Source organism: Gopherus evgoodei, chromosome 13, assembly GCF_007399415.2.
Source record: "Gopherus evgoodei ecotype Sinaloan lineage chromosome 13, rGopEvg1_v1.p, whole genome shotgun sequence".
Lineage (NCBI taxonomy): Eukaryota > Metazoa > Chordata > Testudines > Testudinidae > Gopherus > Gopherus evgoodei.
In genome coordinates this window covers 22,424,506-22,445,494 of record NC_044334.1, presented here as the reverse complement: position 1 = coordinate 22,445,494, position 20,989 = coordinate 22,424,506, and the positions used below count along the sequence as shown (strand labels likewise).

At 45.2% G+C, this 20,989-nt stretch overlaps 1 protein-coding gene across 1 annotated transcript; it reads right to left on the bottom strand.

The window, feature by feature from the left end:
* Positions 1–585: 585 nt before the first annotated feature.
* Positions 586–7,245, bottom strand: SRSF9 (serine and arginine rich splicing factor 9). Its single transcript, XM_030583421.1, has 4 exons — positions 6,902–7,245; positions 3,920–4,089; positions 2,103–2,275; positions 586–872 (listed from the first exon to the last, which is right to left on the bottom strand). Exons 1-4 carry the CDS (start codon positions 7,114–7,116, stop codon positions 729–731), a joined length of 702 nt encoding a protein of 233 aa, XP_030439281.1. The 5' UTR covers positions 7,117–7,245; the 3' UTR covers positions 586–728.
* Between the last annotated feature and the right edge of the window lie 13,744 nt (positions 7,246–20,989).

Genomic DNA, 20,989 nt, shown 5'->3' with positions numbered 1-20,989 from the left:
GATGCTTCATAAAGGCATAAAGCACTTGGAGATATCCAACTGAAAAAGGTGCTACAGCACAGTTTTATTTTCCCTTTTTTTCCTCATTAACTTATTGTAAAGGGGAGAAAGCCATCTCATTGAGAGTAATACCATCCCCTGTGTGAAAATGCCCTCAGGCAGTTCAGCCCTCCTCCACCTGCCATTCTAGAGTGCACTGTTCTGATGCTGCAAGGGAGAACCACTCTCTGTATATATTTAGGCACCTAGTAGCCCACAACCTCAGAGTTGCTTGCAACTGCTCCCACCACCTCTTAATGCCATCATCTTCCTCTAATTGTACAAAAGACAACCACTGCTTATGAGTTACTAAAACATTTAAATATATTTCTACACAACAGGCTGAGTCATACAGTCACTCCATTGCTTTTTATCACCGTCCTGCAGACAAGCCACCAATAGTTACTGTGCTAATTCTCAAGCTTATTTTTCCTCAGTTAGGAGGGAAAAAAGTACACTTGACATTTTCCAAACCAAAAACAAAACTGAACTGCAGAGGTTCAAAATATTTCATTACCAAGAACATTTCCCTAATAAAAACTGTAAGTCGTTAAAAAAAAGATTTTTATTTAATAAAAGGGAAAAACAAAGAGCTCCTACGAAAGACTATATCCATCAGTCTTGGAATGTAACTTCCGAGCAAAAAAGAGGCTCAGTTCACATTTTTAAAAAGTCCTTGTTGGATGCAATCAGTATGGCCTGAAGGGGGATGAGTAGCGTGGTGATCCCCTGCTTTGGTATGGAGAATCACGACCCCTTGAACCAGAACGGGACCGCGAGTAGCCATAGCTGGTACTTCTTTCGGGACAGACTCTGATATAGGAAGTTTCACCCTGAAATTTAAACAAAGAAGAAAACCCAAACATTTACATTGCATCCTGATTAACAGTCCTCCACTAATATGAATAACACCAAATGGACCAAAGCATAAATAACCAAAGACTGGAGTTTCCACAAAGAGGGCAGTATAAATCCATCTGCTGCTGCTTGGGTCAAACTCTGCGCTGGCACTTGATGCCTCGAAGAGGTTCTTTACAAAACAGTATTGTGCATGTACTAGTGAGAAATACCTTGCTAGCCATCATCATCTGCAAGGGCAGAGGCTCAGCAGCCAGAAGAGGACCATGGACAAGTGCCTCCCACATCCAACCACAAAGGAAGAGGCTGTGGCAACCAGTACAGCCAGAGGGTGAAGGTCCCAATGGTCTGACTCCATCCTTAACTGCTGGAGGGAAATAGTTATAGATACTAGTACAGTCCTTCAGCACAGTAAGGAAAGGCCGAACTCTCAGGTCACGATCATGTATCAGCATCTCAAGTTCTGTAAGGAAATCTCCACAGCAAGCACTCTCAGCCTTCAGCTGAGGGGATGGTTGGAGCAGAACAGCTCAGCTACTGGAAGGCGGTTGCAATGAAGTAGCACAGCTCCAAGAATGTAAAAGCGGTGGTTTACTGGCTCAGACACCAGGAGACCACCAGAAGAAGAATCTCCATGCTGGAGCATGGGAAAAACAGCTATAGAAACCAACATAGCTGTTCACCAGCTTGTTCTTTGGGAGAGTACTGTAGTTTGCTGACAAAGCCCCCAGCTGGCAGAGGCAGCATGAATTGGCTTAGTTGAAAGGAGAAGGCTGTGAGCCACTGTGGCCAAAGGGAAAATGCCACAACAAGCTAGCTTACCCTGTAGAAGTCAGAGGCAAGCAGTCCAAATTCTTGGCTTCCAGGTAATGAAGGGTGCAGCCAACAGTACAGCTCTCAGCTATGACAAATGGGCTTGTCTGAGCCCCGCCCCTTCCAAATGTTATATTTTTAAAATATTCAGTATTAGTTACTTCACGCACTGAGCCAAGACCCTAACATGCCAAGCCACAGTGGGGTATGTGTTACAAAAGGTAGGAAGGATCCTTTATATTATTGTAACAGGTCACTATTAACCACCAACTCCAACGTTATCACTAGGTTCTGTTCTTATGCCTCCTGAGACCAGCGTGATAAGGAAAATAAGTGTATGCTCCTCCGTGACTGTGCACACACATGCTCTTCCCCTGAAGGCACGAACCCACCTCATGAGAGCGGAATTTGGTGTCATCCAGTTTACGCAATGCGTAGTCCATATCTTCCTTGCGGAGAAACTCAACTACACCCATTCCATCTTTCTGTACATCTGCATAACAAACATCACCAGCTTCACGCATATGATCCTTCAGGTCCTGCCAGCTGCCTGACGGAGGAAGCCCTGAGCATGGAGAACACAAAACATAAGACACCATATAAACAAAAAGGCCATCTACTCAGGCTGTCCCAGGGATGCTGACCCTGCCAGGCCAAGGGCTCCATCACTTCAATGTGCTTTGTGATTTTTCCATAGGATCAGAACTGCAATAAGAATGGAGGGATCCAAAAAATAGCACTACGTTCCATTCCAGAAAACCAGCAGCTGACCCCTCCGTGGAAGGTACAAAATGCGGGCCTCCTGTCAGTAAGATAGTCCCTGGGTCTCTCTGGAATTCAACGTGCTGAGATTTCAGAGGAATCTGCTATTTGTACTGTTGCAAAGTAATTCAGAACCACCCCTCAAACCCTGTACGTCTGTAATGAAGATTTTGCTCTCAAAGCAGGACTTTTTTTTTCCTTAAGGTTCCTCAAGCTCAGCTCCCCATCCAAGATTGGCTTGTCCCATTCATATCAGTTGTATTAATTTGGGTCCTGAGATTCCAGCAGTTCATCCTCTGGTAGTGAGCAAAATCACATGCGTTTAGCTGGTAATTATCAGCATGTTTACCTAAAGGAAGGCAAAGGGTTGAGTTACCCTGCCCCACAGCATGTTGGAGACTCTAATGTACTGCTGGTCCTGGCAATTTTCAAGAAGGCTTCACAATACCCTTTACCAATGCAGGTTTTCGTGATCATGTCAAAAAAAATCAGACGATTTTCAGTTATTCTCCCCCAGCCCTCCCAGGCTCCTGAAGAGGAGATGTACTCCTGGTTTCAATGGATAGCGTTCAGATCCTGCTGAAATGCTGATGATATTTTATTGCTACAGTAGAGTGGCTTCCTTACAGGGAATGTTTTATTTTTTTAGTCATAAAGTCACAGAAGCATACAGAGAAATGGCGATGTGGGTATTTTAAGGTGATGCATGGAGATAAACATGTTTTTGGGAGACATACAAGTATGTTTTTTTACGGACTGTCCCAAGCATCCGCTGTCAGGGAGTAATGAATCTCCTCCTGGGATTTCATATGCATTGCAGAGCTTCCAAACATACTTTCATTTCTCTCCCATAAAGGGCCCCCTCTACCCCTATTTCCTAATGTCAACTCACTACTTGAATGGCCTTTTCAGTTTGTTTCTTTGGTTTTTTTGTATGAAGTCCCACCTCAGGAATCCACTGGTTGATTGAGGGGGCTCCCTTCCATGGTGCCTTAGTCATTCTTTCTCATAATGAGTAGATCATGTGGAGCTGCTGAGGTACAGACCACACTTTTTTATTTTTTAATTAACAAACTATCAGAGCATATTACATCATAGGAGATCTCTAACAAATCCTTTCTAATTATGATGAAATGTTAGGTACCATTCCATCTAGTGCCCAACTGTTTTCAGAATCCATGGCTGAGTTCACATCTGGCCCCTATGAAGACATTTCTGCTCATCATTCATCAAGATGTGCTCCAAAAAGCAACAAGACTCCTCCTCGAGTCAAACTGGAAAGGGAACTGCACCGGGATACTCCTTTACAGGAAGAGGTTTCAGGTTACAGGAGAAACCTTGAACTATTTCAGTGATATGAAAAGCTCCTTTTTCGCGAGACACGGACACAATGCAATGAGGCACAGCATTAGGATGAGTCCTAGCCAAATTGAAGTGTGTAACATACCTGAAACAAGGACTCGAAATTCAGAACGTCGTGACGGAGGGCCATTCCTCCCACGCAGCCCCCCACCAAAACCTCCACCCCGACCTCGGGAGGATCTGGGGAACTCAACACGCAGTCGGCATTGACCATAATCATAACCATTTCTCCCATAAACTGCATCTTCTGCATCTCTGCAAACAAATAACATGAATCAGTGATTAATGACAGTCAGTGATTCCCAACATCTCAGTGGGCCATCAAGCATGTTAGAAATATTGCAGTTTTAAAGTAACTGCAAATATATTTGAGGATATTTTAGACTGAATTTGAAATGGATTCATCAGTCAACAGTGTATCACATCTGTAAATTGTTAAACGCTTTTTCCAAGCTCTTACGTTCCTGTGCACCATCTATTTTAGGTTACAACCATGTCCACTGTAAAGAACACAGGAGAGTCACATTATCTATCTTGCATTCACTGACAGGTTCTGCCTATCCACTATGCTTAGAAGCAGAGGCCATTTTCTCAGAAAGGCTGCATTCTGACTGAATTCTGATCTCATGGAACAAAGCTCTTTCATAATCTGACAGGCAGTAAGGGCGAATACTTAACCTTCACTAATAAGCCACTTATTAGAAACTGCCTCATTATGGTGTTTTGACTTGCAAAATTATATACAAGGGATATTTGTTTTCCTGAGAGCGTTCTGATGTTGTATTAAAGCCTAGACCTAATCTCACTTTCCATCCCACCAAGTCTATGCTAACGCATGCAGAAGGGCATGAACTAAAAACTAAAGCTTGAAAGTAGTTACAAAGTTATATACAACCACAGAATAACTGTTCAATTAAACATATATCTTTTCAAAATTCAGTCTTGCAAGCTGAACTTTACAAGTGTGCAAACTCTCTTTAAAATTAATTTCAAAAAGCATTGTGGAAGGTAGAAATAGCACTGGAAGATCATAAGTGAGAACACAGTGCATTAACAGAGCATCCCAATCCTGAGAAGTTTAGCATCTATTGTTATTAGTTGCTACTTGTATTACCATAGGCCTAGGAGCTCTAGTCATGGACCAGGACCTCATCCTCGTCACCCTTATCAAGGTGTGGTTCTCTCTTTACAGTGTCACAAGGGATGGGAGAGAGGGCTATTTATAGGTTTGTTTGTTTTTAAAAAGGCAGGAGGGACTACAGATTTAAACTCCTGTGAACCATCAACAAAATATCTCTAAACAAAACACTCTACCCAATAACCTAGGTGAAGAACACCCCTTCCTCTTAGATTGCCTGAGTGTTGCATAGGCTTACTTTAGAAGTGTGGTTCCCAAACTGGGTCTGATCCACCAGTGGTTCTTAACACACTGGCTCATGGTCCATGGAGAAATGGGTGGTCACATAAGTTCTGACTCTTATGCCACTCCCACCCCCAAAAATGTTAATCTACATTAAAGGAGCCAAAAAAACCCACCCCACATTGTTTTCTCAGTTAAATGTTTTCTTCTCCCTGAAAATAAGTATTGTAACTGACAAAGGGATTTTGCTTTCCTTGTGATGGGCAATCAGTGATGTAGTGTCTCTGCTAAGCCAAAAATGGTGTCTCTGTAATGTCTGAGGATGCATCTACAATATGTCCATAAACCCTGATTCAAAAATAATGAATGCAGACATGTTATTCGCTTCCATGGGTGATATTTTAAACACAATATTAGGAAATTCAGAGGCATTTCACCAGTAATAACTGTACCAAGCCACAGTATGCTCATATTAGAGACAAAACCATATACCTGCATGGTACATAGCGGTGGAGGTGAATAGTTACAATTGCTGCAGGAAAGCATCTGTTTTGAGTTTCTGAGTTGTGCTTAAGTATCAGCTAGAATGATTTTTTTTTTTTTAAGTGAAGAGACAAAGAAGATAACACCTTTATGTTTATAGTCAGATGAACAGAAATTCAGAGTCTGGGACTAGGTATACATTACAAATTGTAACTGCTGGTACTAAAACCTTGTGAAAACATTTCCCAAGCTTGCCAAAGCCCCTTTGATGCTACCTGAAAAAGGTAAGATATGGAGAATTCAGAAGACAGTTACTTAGACCACTGCAATCAGCTTAACTCATTAAAGAGGACAATAATGAGCATGTATTCCTCCCTCATATTTGTCCATTATTTATTAGCTGTGTTATGCAAAGCAGTAACTGTGGACTACAGTCATACTGGGTTTAAAGTTTAAACCCAATCCATCTGTGCTCTCTCACACACAAAAATTTACATAGCCAAAGTGAATCAGTTCATTTCTCCTGCAAGCTCAAACCTTGGTGCCTGTAATATTACAATTGCTCCCATGCAGACAAAATTGTGACATTATACACTGCTTAGAAGTGGAAAATCTACACATTTTAATTAATACAAAGGGGAAACTAAACGACTTGGGAAGTATCAGAACAGACTGATAGGGCCGTTTCTGGGTGTTCTTTTAAGAGATGATGTAACGGTGTCACTTAGGCAGAGTTCCGTCAGCTCAGAGGGGGGACAGCAGGTCCCCATTCACAGATTTGCTGTGCGCGTCACTGTCACTTATTCCTAGGGAAGATTGCTGGGGGGGAAGTGGGCGAGTCCCTTGATACAGACGGAAGATGTCCGGGAGTGGGGGGCACAGCAGGCGCGGAGTGATGCGTGGGGGCAGGAAGGGTGCATAAGGAATCGGGGGAGGAGGGCTTTGCCCGTTAGGAGAGAACAGGCCGGTAGGCTCCTTCTCCGGGGGAGGGGCGTCCGGCCAGCCGGGGCCGAGGGTGGGGAGGTGCAGCAGATCCTCCCTGGGGACCCGGGGGTGCGCGCCCGGGCTCTGGTGCAGAGGAGTTTCCCGTCGAGGGGCCGGGGCGGGAAGCGGATGTAACTGCCCGGGCGGGCCGTCTCCAGGGCTCCGTGACCTGGGGGAGGGATTCCACCCGCCTCAGGCCGGGCTGACTCTCCCGGGGGCCCGCTCCCCCGTCCCGCTCACCGCGGGTCCTCGAAGCGCACGAAGGCGAAGGGCACTAGGCCGCGCTTGCTCTTGAGCTCGATGTCGCGGATGCGGCCGTACTTGTAGAAAAGCTCCTCCAGGTCCTTCTCCCGCACGTCCGCCGGCAGGTTCCCCACGTAGATCCGCCCGTCCCCCGCGCCGCCCCGACCCGAGCCCCCGGGCCCGAAGCCCATCTCCCGGTCCCAGCCAGACATCCTCGCCTCGCTGCGCCGCGCCGCCCGTGCACACACCGGCTAGGAACCGCCGCGCCGCGCCGATCCGGGCCGCACACCCCGTCCCTACCTCCTGACGGAGGGCACTAAACAACCCGCTTAAAGGGGAGGATGCGCAAGCAACCGCACACAGCTTTCGTTACGCATGCGTTGTGCTCTGCGCCCCAGCACTGCGCATGCTCGCAGTTCCCCCAGGGGCGTGGCTCTTACGCCTATCTGACTGCGATTGCGCAAATTTCCCGTTCAAGCGGATAGAGACGCTCGCCGTGAGGGCGCAGGCGCGAGTTTCAGTCACCCTGGGCTGTGATAGTTGTAGGCCTTTCTCGTGCACACGTGCAACCTTCTCTTTTCATTTCATTTCCCTTTTTGCTTAAAGTGACAGAAGCAATTAAAAGCTTAAATGTTTGTGATTTTCCCAATACCATGTAACAAAAGTATTTTCTCTGCCCTCCCCTGCTGTTCTATGAAAGACAAAAAAGGGAATGACTACAGGGAAACTGACTCAACACAAAATACTGACAAACAAATTAAGGGAGCAAACAAACAAAAATTGAAATATACTTTTTCCATAATCCCAGGCCCTCATCCTCATCCATGTGTTTATCACATTTTACAGTAGAACCTCAGAATTAGGAACACCAGAGTTATGAACTAACCAGTCAACCGCACACCTTATTTGGAACCAGAAGTACACAATCAGACAACAGCAGAGAGGGTGAAAAAACCAGTACAGTATTGTGTTAAATGTAAACTACTACAAACACAAAGGGAAAGCAATATTTTTCTTCTGCATAGTAAAATTTCAAAACTATTAAGTCAATGTTCAGTTGTAAACTTTTTAAATAACAACCATAATGCCCTGTTCAGAGTTACGAACATTTCCGAGTTACCAACAACCTTCATTCCCAAGGTGTTAGTAACTCTTAGGGTATGTCTACATCTAAAATTTTGCAGCGCTGGTTGTTACAGCTGTATTAGTACAGCTGTATAGGGCCAGCGCTGCAGAGTGGCCACACTTACAGCAACCAGCGCTGCAAGTGGTGTTAGATGTGGCCACACTGCAGCGCTGTTGGGCGGCTTCAAGGGGTGTTCGGGGAACGCAAGAGCAAACCGGGGAAGGAGACCAGCTTCGCCGCGGTTTGCTCTCGCGTTCCCCAAACCACTCTGCAAACCGCAGGGAAGGAGACCTGCTTGTTCGGGGAACGCGAGAGCAAACCAGGGAAGGAGACCAGCTTCGCCGCGGTTTGCTCTCGCATTCCCCGAACCCCCCTGCAAACCGCAGGGAAGGAGACCTGCTTGCACGGAGGTTCAGGGAACGCGAGAGCAAACCGGGGAAGGAGACCAGCTTTGCCGCGGTTTGCTCTCATGTTCCCCGAACCACCCTGCAAACCGCAGGGAAGGAGACCTGCTTGCACAGGGGTTCGGGGAACGCGAGAGCAAACCGGGGAAGGAGACCAGCTTGATTACCAGAGGCTTCCTCAGGTATGCTGGGATACCTGCTTATTCCACGGAGGTCAAGAAAAGCACTGGTAAGTGTCTACACTTGATTACCAGCGCTGGATCACCAGCGCTGGATCCTCTACACCCGAGACAAAACGGGAGTACGGCCAGCGCTGCAAACAGGGAGTTGCAGCGCTGGTGATGCCCTGCAGATGTGTACACCTCCTAAGTTGCAGCGCTGTAACCCCCTCACCAGCGCTGCAACTTTGTGATGTAGACAAGCCCTAAGGTTCTACTGTATGTATGTAAATCCTATTGCAGATCAGATCATTGGTCCATATAGACTAGTATCCTGTCTCCAGCAGTAGCCAGTACCATATGCTTTAGAGAAGCAAGGTGCAAGAAACCTTAGTATAGTTAGTTATTAAATAACATTTGCAAAAGGAACGTTTCTTCCTAATCCCACCACATAGAGGCTGGTTTCTGTCCTAAAAAAATTAGAGTTTACATCCATTCCAAACTTTTTTAATAAAATCCTATGATTGTGACTCTGGATATTCTCATTATCTATATAAACGTCCTATCTTTTTTCTTTTTTAATCCGGTCGAGGTCTTTTGTATTATGTGAAAACAAATATTTCCCTTTTTCAGTTTAAAATGTTACCTTTCAATTTTAACAAATATCAGACAGAAAAGTTATTTTAAAACTATTAGTTTTGCAAAAATTGTAATTCACAGTTTGAGATAGTCTGCACTACTGAATTCTTTTCCAGTTCCCAGCTCTATTGCATATTCAGGGCTTATCTACACTTGAAAGGCTGCAGCAGAGTGAAGACATTACATATGCTCATGGGAGGGCTTCTCCAGTCAGCATAGGTAATCCACCTCCCTGGAAGGGATATGCATGCCATCTGTTGCTCCACCACTGTTTGGGAAATCCCATTACTGCAAATATATCCACTATGTCCTGCACATTACTGAGAGTCACAGTCCAGGCAATTAATGGCCGTGCACATTTGCATTGCAACGTCCCTCACAGTGGGTTTCCTGACTCCAGATTTATTCCTGACGGACAGGTAAAAATCTGACTTTGTAAAGCTTCCACAGTGTGATCGCCACTTGTTTCTCCACTGTCAGTGCAGCTCTCATGTTGGTGTCCCTGCACTGGAAAGCTGAGGCAAGCTCAGCCACAGATTGAAGAATGTGTCTTTGCACATCTGAAAGTTCTGCAGACACTGCTCATCATCCCAAACCTGCATTATGATGCAATCTCACCAGCCAAGGCTTATTTCTTAGTCCCAGAAGCGGTGTTCCACCATCTGCAACTGTTCCGTGAACACCACCAACAACCTTGAATTGTTTCTTGCTATGTCCCACAGTAATCTGTCTTCCAAGGCATCATCTAGTTCCCCACTCATTTGGTTCTTCTTGTGGCTCCGCAAATACTTCAGGATTGTGCGCCCTGTGCTTCCAATGCTCATGACAACAGCGCTAAGCTGTGCAGACTCCATGCTTCTGTCAGATATGGGGGACAGCAAGGAGGGACACATAGGTTTATGAGATGTTTTTTAAAAGGCATGAAAATTATGGGCTACAGATAACATTATGGGATGGAGACAGTTGCAAACTGGGAAATTGACCTCATACTCCCAGTCACTCCTGCGCAACTCATTCTGTGGCCCTACCATGCATTGCTAAAACTTCCAAAAGACAATTTTCTGGACGGTGGTGAGCTGCACCATTGGTGCTGATTCCGTGGGTGCTCTGGGGTTGGAGCACCCACAGGGAAAAATTGGTGGGTGCTCTGCACCCACCGGCAGCTCCCTGCCCCCCCACCCAGTTCACTTCTGCCTCTGCTCTGCCTTCGCCTCCTCCCCTGAGTGCACTGCATGTCTGCTTTTTCCCCCTAGCTCCCAAGGCTTGTGCCACAAAACAGCTGTTTCGCGTGGCTGGGAGGGAGCAGGGAGGAGGGGGAACGCAGCACGCTCAGGGAAGAGTCAGGGTCAGGGTGGGGATCTGGGGAAGAGCTCCAATAGGGGCAGGGAGGTGGTGGAGTTGGGGCAGGGACTTTGGGGAAGGGGTTGGAATGGGGGCGGGAAAAGGGTGGAGTCGGGGTCACAATACCATCTTCACTCTATTTACTCAACTTCATTGTATTGTCGTGGATTGGGTTAAACCCTCATTTAAACTGATGAGCATGATCTGCCCCTCCCATCAGACTAAAGGAGGGAGCAGTTAAATTCCCCTTTGTTTAGTAATAAAAATAGACACCCGCACCCCACCCCACCCCCACAGACCTCCATGGCAAGGCTGAGCAGAATCCTCGCCATGTAGGCTGAGGGGTTTTCTGGGGATTCAGAGAACGATATAGCAAACACAGTAGAAGCTAGGGCATTGATTGGTGGAGCTGTGTGTGTCTGTGTTTTTGAGAGAAGTAACAGAAAACACCAGAGAGCAAGGGCAAAAAAGCCAAGCATATATAGTCAGACCAAGACTAGGATTATAGCCCTGAGAAAAGCAAAGAGACAGAGCTTTTAGACTAACTGGTGCTGACTGGAAAAGGGGTTGGAACTGTGAGCAGACACTGTCTCTTGCTTGATTCCTGCTGTTTGTAGATAAACTGGAATGCATCAAAGAAATACCTGACTCCATCACCAATGTTTCCTCCTATCTAGAAGAACCCACAAGACCCTGAATTTTTGGCTAACTGGATGGGTTAAAAAGGGTAGTAGAGGTAGGGTACCTTCTCATTCTCTGGAACAGATTTCAAAAATATTCAGAAGCCACAACTGGGACCAGAGCTTCATAAAAGCTCAGTTCCCATATTTGGAGTGGTGGCAAAATTTTCAAAAGTGCTCAGCAGCACACAGCAGCTCCTGTTAAAATGACTAACACGGCTGCTACTCTGAAACCTGTTAAAATTTTGATACCTCATCTAGGAGTCTAAATGGGAAATGTTGGGTGCTAATCTCTTGAAAATCTGACTCTTAAAGTGTTTAGATACTAGTGATAAGTAGAGTATAAGAACCTAGACAGATAGATAAGTGTAGTTCTAATCTGTACAAAAACTATGTAAAATGCTACCGTCTTTCTCCACAGATCTCAACCTTCTGTATGTTCAGAGTCATATCTACTTCTTTTAGTGACAAAATTTTTTTTTTACTACTTTTTTACTTTTGTTAAGCTCATCAGAGCAAACACAGTGTTTGCTGGTGGAATGACTAAGCGGAAGAAAAACATGGTTACAGTAAGCAAGGTCTTTTTTTCAATGGCGAGCACTCACAACAAAAAAGCAAAATACGCTTGTTGGCTTGCTACTTAAAGATTATGGGTCATATTCTCACCTGACATATATTGACATAGTTATACAGAAGTCAGTGGAACTACACTGATTTAAACCAAATCTCCTCAAATTGTGCAGAAAAGTTGTCGGCTCACAACATTTTCCTAGAAGTTGTAATGCGTATGTCCTGGATTTCCTACAAATTCTCAGAAGGGATCATTAAATTCTATGTAATAATTCTTCGCTATTATAATATCCTAATGATTAATACTAACAACAGATTATATTAACAACTGCTGGAATATTGTGTCTAGTTCTGGTGACAATAATTCAAGAAGCATGTTGATAAATTGGAGAGGGTTCAGAAAAGAGTAATGAGAATGATTAAACAATTAGAAAATATGCCTTAGAGTGACAGACTCAAGGAGCTCAATTTATTTAATGTAACAAAGAGAAAGCTCTTTGTTTAATAAAGAGGTGTCTTTATTACAATCTATAAGTAACTACCTAGGGAACAATTATTTAACAATGGGCTCTTCAATCTAGCAGAGAAAGATATGACAATTCAACAGCTGGAAGCTGAAGCTAGACAAATTCAGACTGGAAATAAGGCATCAATTTTTAATGGTGAGAGTAATTAATCACTGGAACAATTTACCAAGGATTCTCCATCACTGACAATTTTTAATTCAAAATTGGATTTTGTTTAAAGATATGTTCTATTAATTATTTTGCAGAAGTTCTATGGACTTTGATAAACAGGAGGTCAGACTAGGCCAGGGTTTCTCAATACATGGGTAAGAACTCAGGACACAAAATTGGATTGCCAGACTGTTTCAAAGGGTCATGTGGCAGTTAGCTCCTATCTCATGGGGCTGGCTGGGCTTGCTTTCCTGATCCAGACACTGCAAGCTTTGGGGTATCACCACCACTCAAGTTTGGCCCAGCTGTCATGATGATGGGAGTCCAAGGCAGGCCAAATTTGAGTGAGTGGCACTGCAACCCCATGAGCCAGGTGACAACTCCACTCACGCAAATTTGGTCCAGTCGGGTGTGGCTGGCAATGCAATCCCAGAGGTTGCAACCCCCAGAGTGGAGAGCCAAGGCCAGCCCACAGGAGCTGCAAGAGCCATCACTGTGGGGGGAGTGCCAGACATAACCCAACCAGGTCTGTCCTTACCCATATGCAAACTACGCAGCTGTGCAGGGTACCAGGAAATTTAGGGCACCAAATCTCCTGGTGCCATACACAGCTGTATGCTGCTCCAGCGGCCAGCCGATCCTCCGGCCGGCTGAGCCAGCCAGGAAAGCTGCCCCTGCACCTCCTCTACCCCTTCCCCAAAGCCCCCACCCCTGCCCCACCTTTTCCCACCCCTGCTCCACCTCAGCCCTGCCCCCACTCCACCCTTTCCCCAACACCCCCACCCCTGCTCCGCTCCAGCCCCACCCCCATTCCACCCCTTCCCCTGAGCTACATCCCAGGGGATTGCAGTTACCAGGCAGCAGGAAGTGCAGTCATCTGGCCTCAGCCTGCTCCACTCTGCCGGCTCCCAGCTGCACCGCCAGTGAGTGCTGGGGGGTGGTTCCCCCCTGCCCCTCAAGTCCCAAGGCTGGGAGCCAAGGGAACAGAGAGGAGTGGTCTGGGGTCGGGTCACTCCACTTCCTGCCACCCCGAGAGTGTGGGGTTGAACCTGCCCTGCAATCACCAGGTGGCAGGAAGTGGAGCGACCTGGCCCCAACCTGCTCCACTCTGCAGGCTCATGCTGGGGGGCTGTCATAAACAGATAGTTAAGAGTTAATGCCTCTTTTACCTGTAAAGGGTTAAGAAGCTCAGTAAACCTGACCAGAGGACCAATAGGGTGACGAGATACTTTCAAATCTTGGTGGAGGGAAGTCTTTGTTTGTGTTCTTTGTTTTGGGGGTTGTTCGCTCTTGGGACTAAGAGGGACCAGACGTTAATCCAGGCTCTCCAAATCTTACTAAACCAGCCTCTCATGTTTCAAAATTGTAAGTAACAGCCAGGCAAGGCGAATTAGTTTTATTTTTGTTTTCTCAACTTGTAAATGTCCTTTTTTGCTGAGAGGATTTTACCTCTGTTTGCTGTAACTTTGAACCTAAGGCTAGAGGGTGTTCCTCTGGGCTACACGAATGTGATTACCCTGTAAAGTATTTTCCATCCTGATTTTACAGAGATTATTTTTATCTTTCTTCTTTAATTAAAAGCTTTCTTTTTAAGAACTTGATTGATTTTTCCTTGTTTTAAGATCCAAGGGGATTGGATCTGGACTCACCAGGGATTGGTGGGGGAAAGGAGGGGGGATGGTTAATTTCTCCTTGTTTTAAGATCCAAGGGGTTTGGATCTGTGTTCACCAGGGAATTGGTGAAGCCTCTCAAAGCTGCTCAGGGAGGAGAAGGTTTTGGGGGGGACAAGAAGTGCTCCTGACACTGAAATTTCTGGATAGTGGCAGAGTTACCATATCTAAGCTAATAATTAAGCTTAGAAGTGTCCATGCAGGTCCCCACATTTGTACCCTAAAGTTCAGAGTGGGGAAGGAACCTTGACAGGGGCGGTTTCCCCTCCGCCCCCCAAGCCTGCTTCTGCCCCCCTGCAGAGGCCTGGGGATGCGCCCCCCTGCTGTGGAGGTTTGGGGACCATGCAGGGAGCTGAGTAGGGCACCAAAATGTCTAGGGATGGCCCTGACCCAATCTCCCAGGGGGGCAGAATCTGACTGAAACCAATCCAGGGCTCCACCCACAGACTATTTGTGGGTTGTGACAGGCCATAAACATACAAATGGGTCCTGAGGCCAAAAAGGTTGAGAACCACTGGACTAGATCACCATGGTACCTTCTGGCTATAGAATCTATGAAAAGTAGCACCACAAGGATCCAGCACAGATCAGGCCCCATTGTGCGTGGCACAGGACATACATATAGCAAAAATCAGCCTTTGTCCCAAAGATCTTACAATTTAAATCAATTCCATGTATGGTTTGAATCCCATGACACCTCACTACACAATCTTCTTTTATGCCACCTACCTTACTCTAGCTATCATATTCGCCTTTCCCTGCAGCTCTCTGCTGAGGGTGAGGTATACTTTGATGTTCTTGATTAACAAGCAATGCTTTCATGTTTTGTTTAAAGCCCTTGTATCTCCTATACATTGGTGTTTCCTGCAGTCATCATCAAAGCCTTTTTTTCCAGCTCACCATTGTTTAAGGAATGCTTAGAAATTTGCTGCAGCCAGCAAGTTCAACCTCTCCCTGTCACCACTTATTTATGGGCATTTCTAAAGATAGCAGTATGTGCTGATCAAACTGCAGGATGCTGAATGGTTTATTTCTACAATTCCCGCATTCTGTCTACTGTTGGAAGAGGCACTGACTACACTGCAGATGCCACACCTCCCGATGCACACCCCAAGGCTATCCGTAGCAAAGGGAGGTTCTTCCTGGTAGGTACAGAACCCCTGCTTGCTGTGAGAGCCCAGAACTAGGGGAGGTGGCCAGTCATCCCCTATGCTTGTCTATTCCCCACTGCTTCAATATCCCTAGGTCATGGCAACTCAGAGCTGCCCTAACTGGCACTGGGGGCCAAAGCAATCTCCAGCAGCCCAAGAATTGTGATGATACATTGAGGAATTCATGCCATGGTTCAAAATTGATCAAGAGCAGACAGGACCCAGACAAGATCCTCACTGACTTCCAACCCTCCCATGTTGCACTATCTCCCTGGATGGGGCAATAGTGAATAGAGAGAGAGTCAGTTCCTGTTTCAATGGTTTTGTTGTGGGTCAGGGAAGCATATTTTGCTTTTTAAAGTTACAAGCAAAAAATATCTTTCTTGACCCTTTAACTGTTCCATTACATCACATTGTTTGTTAGGCAGAATTCCTTAGTTGACCTTATGATTTGCAGAGCCCCAAGCTGCTAGTGGAAGTGAAGGGAGATCAAGCTGTAAGTTGCTTTTGAGAGACTCTAAAGTAACCTCTGAAATCCTTTTCCTTTTTCTATCATGAGAATAGCCATGCTTTGCTGAGGTTACCTTCACCCTACAGCTCACAAGAGCATGGAGTTGTAAGCAGTTGTGTTGCTTATGGGTGACACTGAGCCTATATCTGGATTTGATCAGCATGAACAAATATTTGTATTTCAGAGAGAGGTGGATGAATACTCTTGAAACTCTTTATGTAGTTTTTAATTTCTGCAGAGAACTTCCCATCAAACAACTTTTCGAAGGGCTCTCTCACATGCTGCCCCTTATGCTAGTTGCTATTTTGGTCAGACACAGGGGAGCCAGGGTAGGGAAGGGCTCAGATCTGGGAACAAAGAGATTCCTAACCATGGGACTCTCATCAGCAACACTAGCTGTTGTTGGGGGCTTAAGCAGAGAGTGGAACAAGGTAACACAGAAAGCCTTGGGCCTGGCAGAGATATTTCCTTCATGTTGCAACAGCAAAGATGGGACTAGACATGTGCCTAGAGATCAGACAGGAAGGAGAAGCCCTTATGCAGCTTTGAATGAACTCCCACTACAAATAGGTGAACTTCAGGCCTGCGTCAGATAAGCTTCCAAATGTGCAGAGGTTTATCTGGAACCTTATCCTATCCTGACTACATGAACACATGTGCAAAGAGGGGTAAAATGCTACCAAATCAGAATTTTCCACTCATCCCAGTGATAACATTTTATATCCACTTTGCACTCACTGGGACAAATCCATCCCTAGTGTAGCTCCATAGTATTCCAGGTGTGAATCTGGCACAATGTGCGCAAAGTGGGTGTAGAAAGCTACAAATACTGTGAATGGAGAATCAGGCCCACTGAATCTGCAAATATGGGCTGGAAAACTCTGACTCCCAGCACTTCTGATTCCAAGAAGAAAGACACTGTTAAATCTTGTGATGTATCTGTTGTAAACTGATAACATTCCAACCAACAATCATTGCCTGTGTTCCCAAATGCACATGTATCAGTAGCTCTTTCCCAAATGCACATGTATCAGCCAATTCAAAAGATAACAAATGTAACAATGGTTGAATCTCACTAATCTGCACTTTGCTGAATTGCCAAAAAAAAACCTGTCCATTTTTCTCCACCTCTCAGAAAAGGTTTAAATGCAGAGAGTGTCATGAGCTGCCACATTACTAAGATTTAATTTGTTTTACAAACCACACAACAGAACATTTACTAGAGCATTATGATGTACATAATTAAAACCAAACTGCCATTGTCAAAATAAAGTAACTAAGCACATTTTGTGATATATCATCCTTTATTATTATTTATGTACGTACCTGTTAATTCACAACATTCAGTAATTTTCAGTTAATTTCTCTGCCATTAGTGTGAATTAACCATGTTCTAATCTGCAGCTGACCTGCTGAATGGATTACCTGAATAAAAATAACTTTGAAAAATTAACCCCTTCTCCCACTTCTGTGCTGCTATAGTGTTTCAGTGTAGACATTACCTATGCTGATGGGAGAGGTTCTCCTGTCGCTGTAGTTAATTCATCTCCCCGAGAGGGGGATAGCAAAGTCAATAAAAGACTTCTTCCATCAACCTAGTGCTGTCCACATTGGGGTTAGACTGACTTAACTATGCCTCTTGGGGGCTATGATTTTTCACACCCCTGAGCGATGCAGTTAAGCTGACAATTTTCTAGTGTAGACCAAGCCTTAGATTTCCAAGACGGGGCCTGGTCTACACTAGAAAATTAAGTCATCTTAACGACTTTACTCAGGGGTATGAAAAATTCACCCCCCTGAGCAGCATAGTTAAGCCAACCTAACTCCCTGTGCATTAGCACTAGGTTGTCAGATTCTAGCCAGGAGAAGGATGGCTGTAGGTGGGAAACAGCAGCAGCAGTGCAGCCTCTCCTACCCCATGGCGGGCTATGCTCCCCGCCTGCACCTGCTGCTGCAGAGGCTGCTGCCACGCTGGACTCGGGCCGCCTAGCTCCCCCCGAGTGGCACCTGGTTTCTGCTGCTCTCGGCTGGCAGGTGCAGGCCCCAGCCGAGCCCAACCCCTTGTGTCTCCTCCGCGGTGGCGCCCCCTGTCCGCTTCCTCTCGAGTGGCCGCAGTGGCAGCAGCCAGGGAGCTTGAGAGGAGGAGTGGCCCCCGGGCAAGCGGGGGAGACTCTGAGGTGAAGAGGCTACTGGGGCGGACCAAGCACTGAAGACTGACAGGTACCTGCCTCTGCCCCATCCCAGCACCGCCTCCCCCCAGCCCACTGAGTATTACCTGTCCCACCAGCCTCAGCGCCCTGCCCCATACTGTCAGCCACCCCAAGCTCACTGTGACACCAGCACCCTTTGGCAAAGGGTGCCCTGATCTTCACAAACAGCTGTCACCGCAGGCCTGACAAACTCACTGCACCCCACATGTGTCTTACAGGGCACTTACCCACAAAGAGGAACGTGGAAGGGATCTACACAAGGCTAGCAACTTGTCAAGATTGAGAACCTTTGTGAGATGTGTGCACGGGTAATATTGAAAGAATAATGGATTTACCTTAAAAGTCTGCTTTATAGGCTTGCAGTAGAAATTAGTTACCAGTGGATAATGGCCCTTTGGGTCAAGGAGGATTTGTCACCTTGTCTAACCTGGCTGGTGATGCAATGGAAGGCTCAATTGTTTAGCTTTGCACAATAGTAAGACTTTGAATGGGACACCATCAGAGGCAATGGCAAACAATTTAAACCCCTTAAAAGTCAAAAAGAAACATTACAGAGTCCTTACCCGTTCTGACAGGCTGTTTATAATGCTAAGTTTACTAGTTTTCGGAAGTTGTAGGGGGAGGGAGGGGAGGGGGGGGAGGGCAAGGTGGAAATTTCACCTAGGGCACAAAATATCCTTGCAGCGGCCCTGTCTCCTAATGACCATCAAGTTCAGAACAATTGAAGCTTTCATAAAGACTTTACTGGGCATACATATTTCTACACAATAACACTGTGTACAATCAGTTGATTCAACTGGTTATTCTTTGGGATTCAGATCCACTGTTCTCTGCTGAGGGTGTCTGGAGCCTGATTGTCACAAGCAGCAATAATTAAAAAAAATCAAGATATAACAAATGGAAACATGTGAAAGCTGATGGTAAGGACAACAAATTAACAGTTAGGAAATGCAGACAATTAATAAGGCAGATTAAAGGTGTAAATGAAAAACCAATGACCACTAGGATTAAGGACAATAAGAATAAATTATTTAAGCATATCAGGAACAAATTAAATCCTAATAACGCCATATATCCAACAGCATAGATAAGCATGGTAAAAGTAAAAAGCAGCAAAGAGTCCTGTGGCGCCTTACAGACTAACAGACGTATTGGTAGATGTAGTCTACAAGGTGCCACAGGACTCTTGGTCGCTTTTTACAGATCCAGACTAACACGGCTACCCCTCTGATACATGGTAAAAGTGTCAATTATGATGAAAAGCCATGAGTATTCAATAAATATTTCTGTTCTCTATTTAGAAAAGAGCAAGATGATGTATTAATATCTTCTAATGTTAAATATTTTCTATTCTATCAGAAAATAGGGAGGATGTTAAACAGCATCTATTACAGTTAAATATTTTTATGTCTGCTTGACCAGATAACTTGCACCCAAGAGTATTAAAAGAATTGACCAAGGAGCATTCTGAAACACTGTTGTTGATTTTTAACAAATCTTGAGACACTGAAGTTCCAAAGGACTAGAAAAAAAGCTAAAGTAATCTCAGTATTTAAAAAGAGTTAACACATTCACCCAGGTAATAGGCTGACATCAATCCCAGGCAAAATCATGGAAAGGCTGATTTGAGAGCCAATCAGTAAAGAATTAAAGGACATAGAATTTTTATTTAAAATAGTCCTTGTCAAACAAACCTGTTATAATTTTAATGTAGATTACAAATTTGGTTGATAAAGATAACTGCTCACATAATAGACTTCTGTAAGGCCTCTGACTTAGTTCTGTATGACATTCTAATAAAAAAAAATAGAACTATACAAAATCAAGGTAGCCCATATTAAAAGGGTTAAAATTGATTAATATGAAAATTGCAAAAAAGCAATTGTAAATTAAGAATTTGTAATCCAGTGTGAGTATTTCTAGTGGGGTCCTGCAGTAATTTGTTCTATGCCCAAAGATATTCAATGTCTTTATCAATAATTTAAAAGAATACATAAAATAATTCCCGGTGAAAGTTAAGGATAACACACAAATTGGTGCAGTGGTAAATAATGATAGAGACAGGTCACTTATATAGGTTGATTTAAATTTCTTGGCAAGGTGAGCTCATTTGAACAATATGCATTTTAATAAAATCTAATGCAAGGTCATACATCTAGGAACAAAAAATGGAGGTCACAATTGCAAAATGGAGAACTGTCTCCTAGACTGCAGTGACAATGGAAAGGGCTTAGGAGTCATGGTAGATAACCAGCTGAACATGAGCTCCCAGTGTGATGCTGTGGCTCAGAGGGCGAATGGTAGCTTTGGATGTATAATCAAGAGAAGATCAAATATGACTCAGGCCTTGGCTACACTTGCGTGTTATAGCGCAATAAAGCTGTCAAGAGCACTCTACCTCACTCCCCGTTCACACTGGCAAGGCATGTAGAGCGCTCTGACTCCGCGGCTGGAGCACTCCTGGTTCTCCACCTCCCCAAGAGGAAAAATGCTTGTTGCGCTCTTGCTGGAGCACCATGGCGCCAACGTGGACACCTAACGCGCTCTGATTGGCCTCCGGAAGTGTCCTACAATGCCTGTTCTAGCCACTCTGGTCATCACTTTTGAACTCTGCTGCCCTGTCCTCAGGTGACCAAGCGTCACTCCCGCCACTTAAATTCCCTGAGAATTTTGAAAATCCCCTTCCTGTTTGCTCAGCCAGGTGTGGAGTGCTATCAGCGCATCCTTCCAGGTGGCCATGCCTCCATGCGCCAGGTGATCTCCAGCATGGAGCAATGGCGAGGTCAGGGGTGAAAGTAACTTAAAGGACTTGCCGGTACTCCAGAATCCTGCAGAGGGGGAGGGGCCTCAACCGGAAGAGGAGTGGCCTCTATCGGAAGAGGTGGGGCCTTTAAAACCCAGGGCTTTTAAATCAGGATTTAAAGGGCTCAGGGATTCAGCTGAAGCT

Bases quoted from the DNA above. Each gene is read 5' to 3' on its own strand.
- SRSF9 (XM_030583421.1), bottom strand. From the start codon at position 7,116: ATGTCTGGCTGGGACCGGGAGATGGGCTTCGGGCCCGGGGGCTCGGGT. The intron at 2,276-3,919 runs GTATGTTACACA...CTCCATGCTCAG, and splicing joins ATTTCGAGTCCTTGTTTCAG to GGCTTCCTCCGTCAGGCAGC. The intron at 873-2,102 runs GTGGGTTCGTGC...TTTAAATTTCAG, and splicing joins CCAAATTCCGCTCTCATGAG to GGTGAAACTTCCTATATCAG.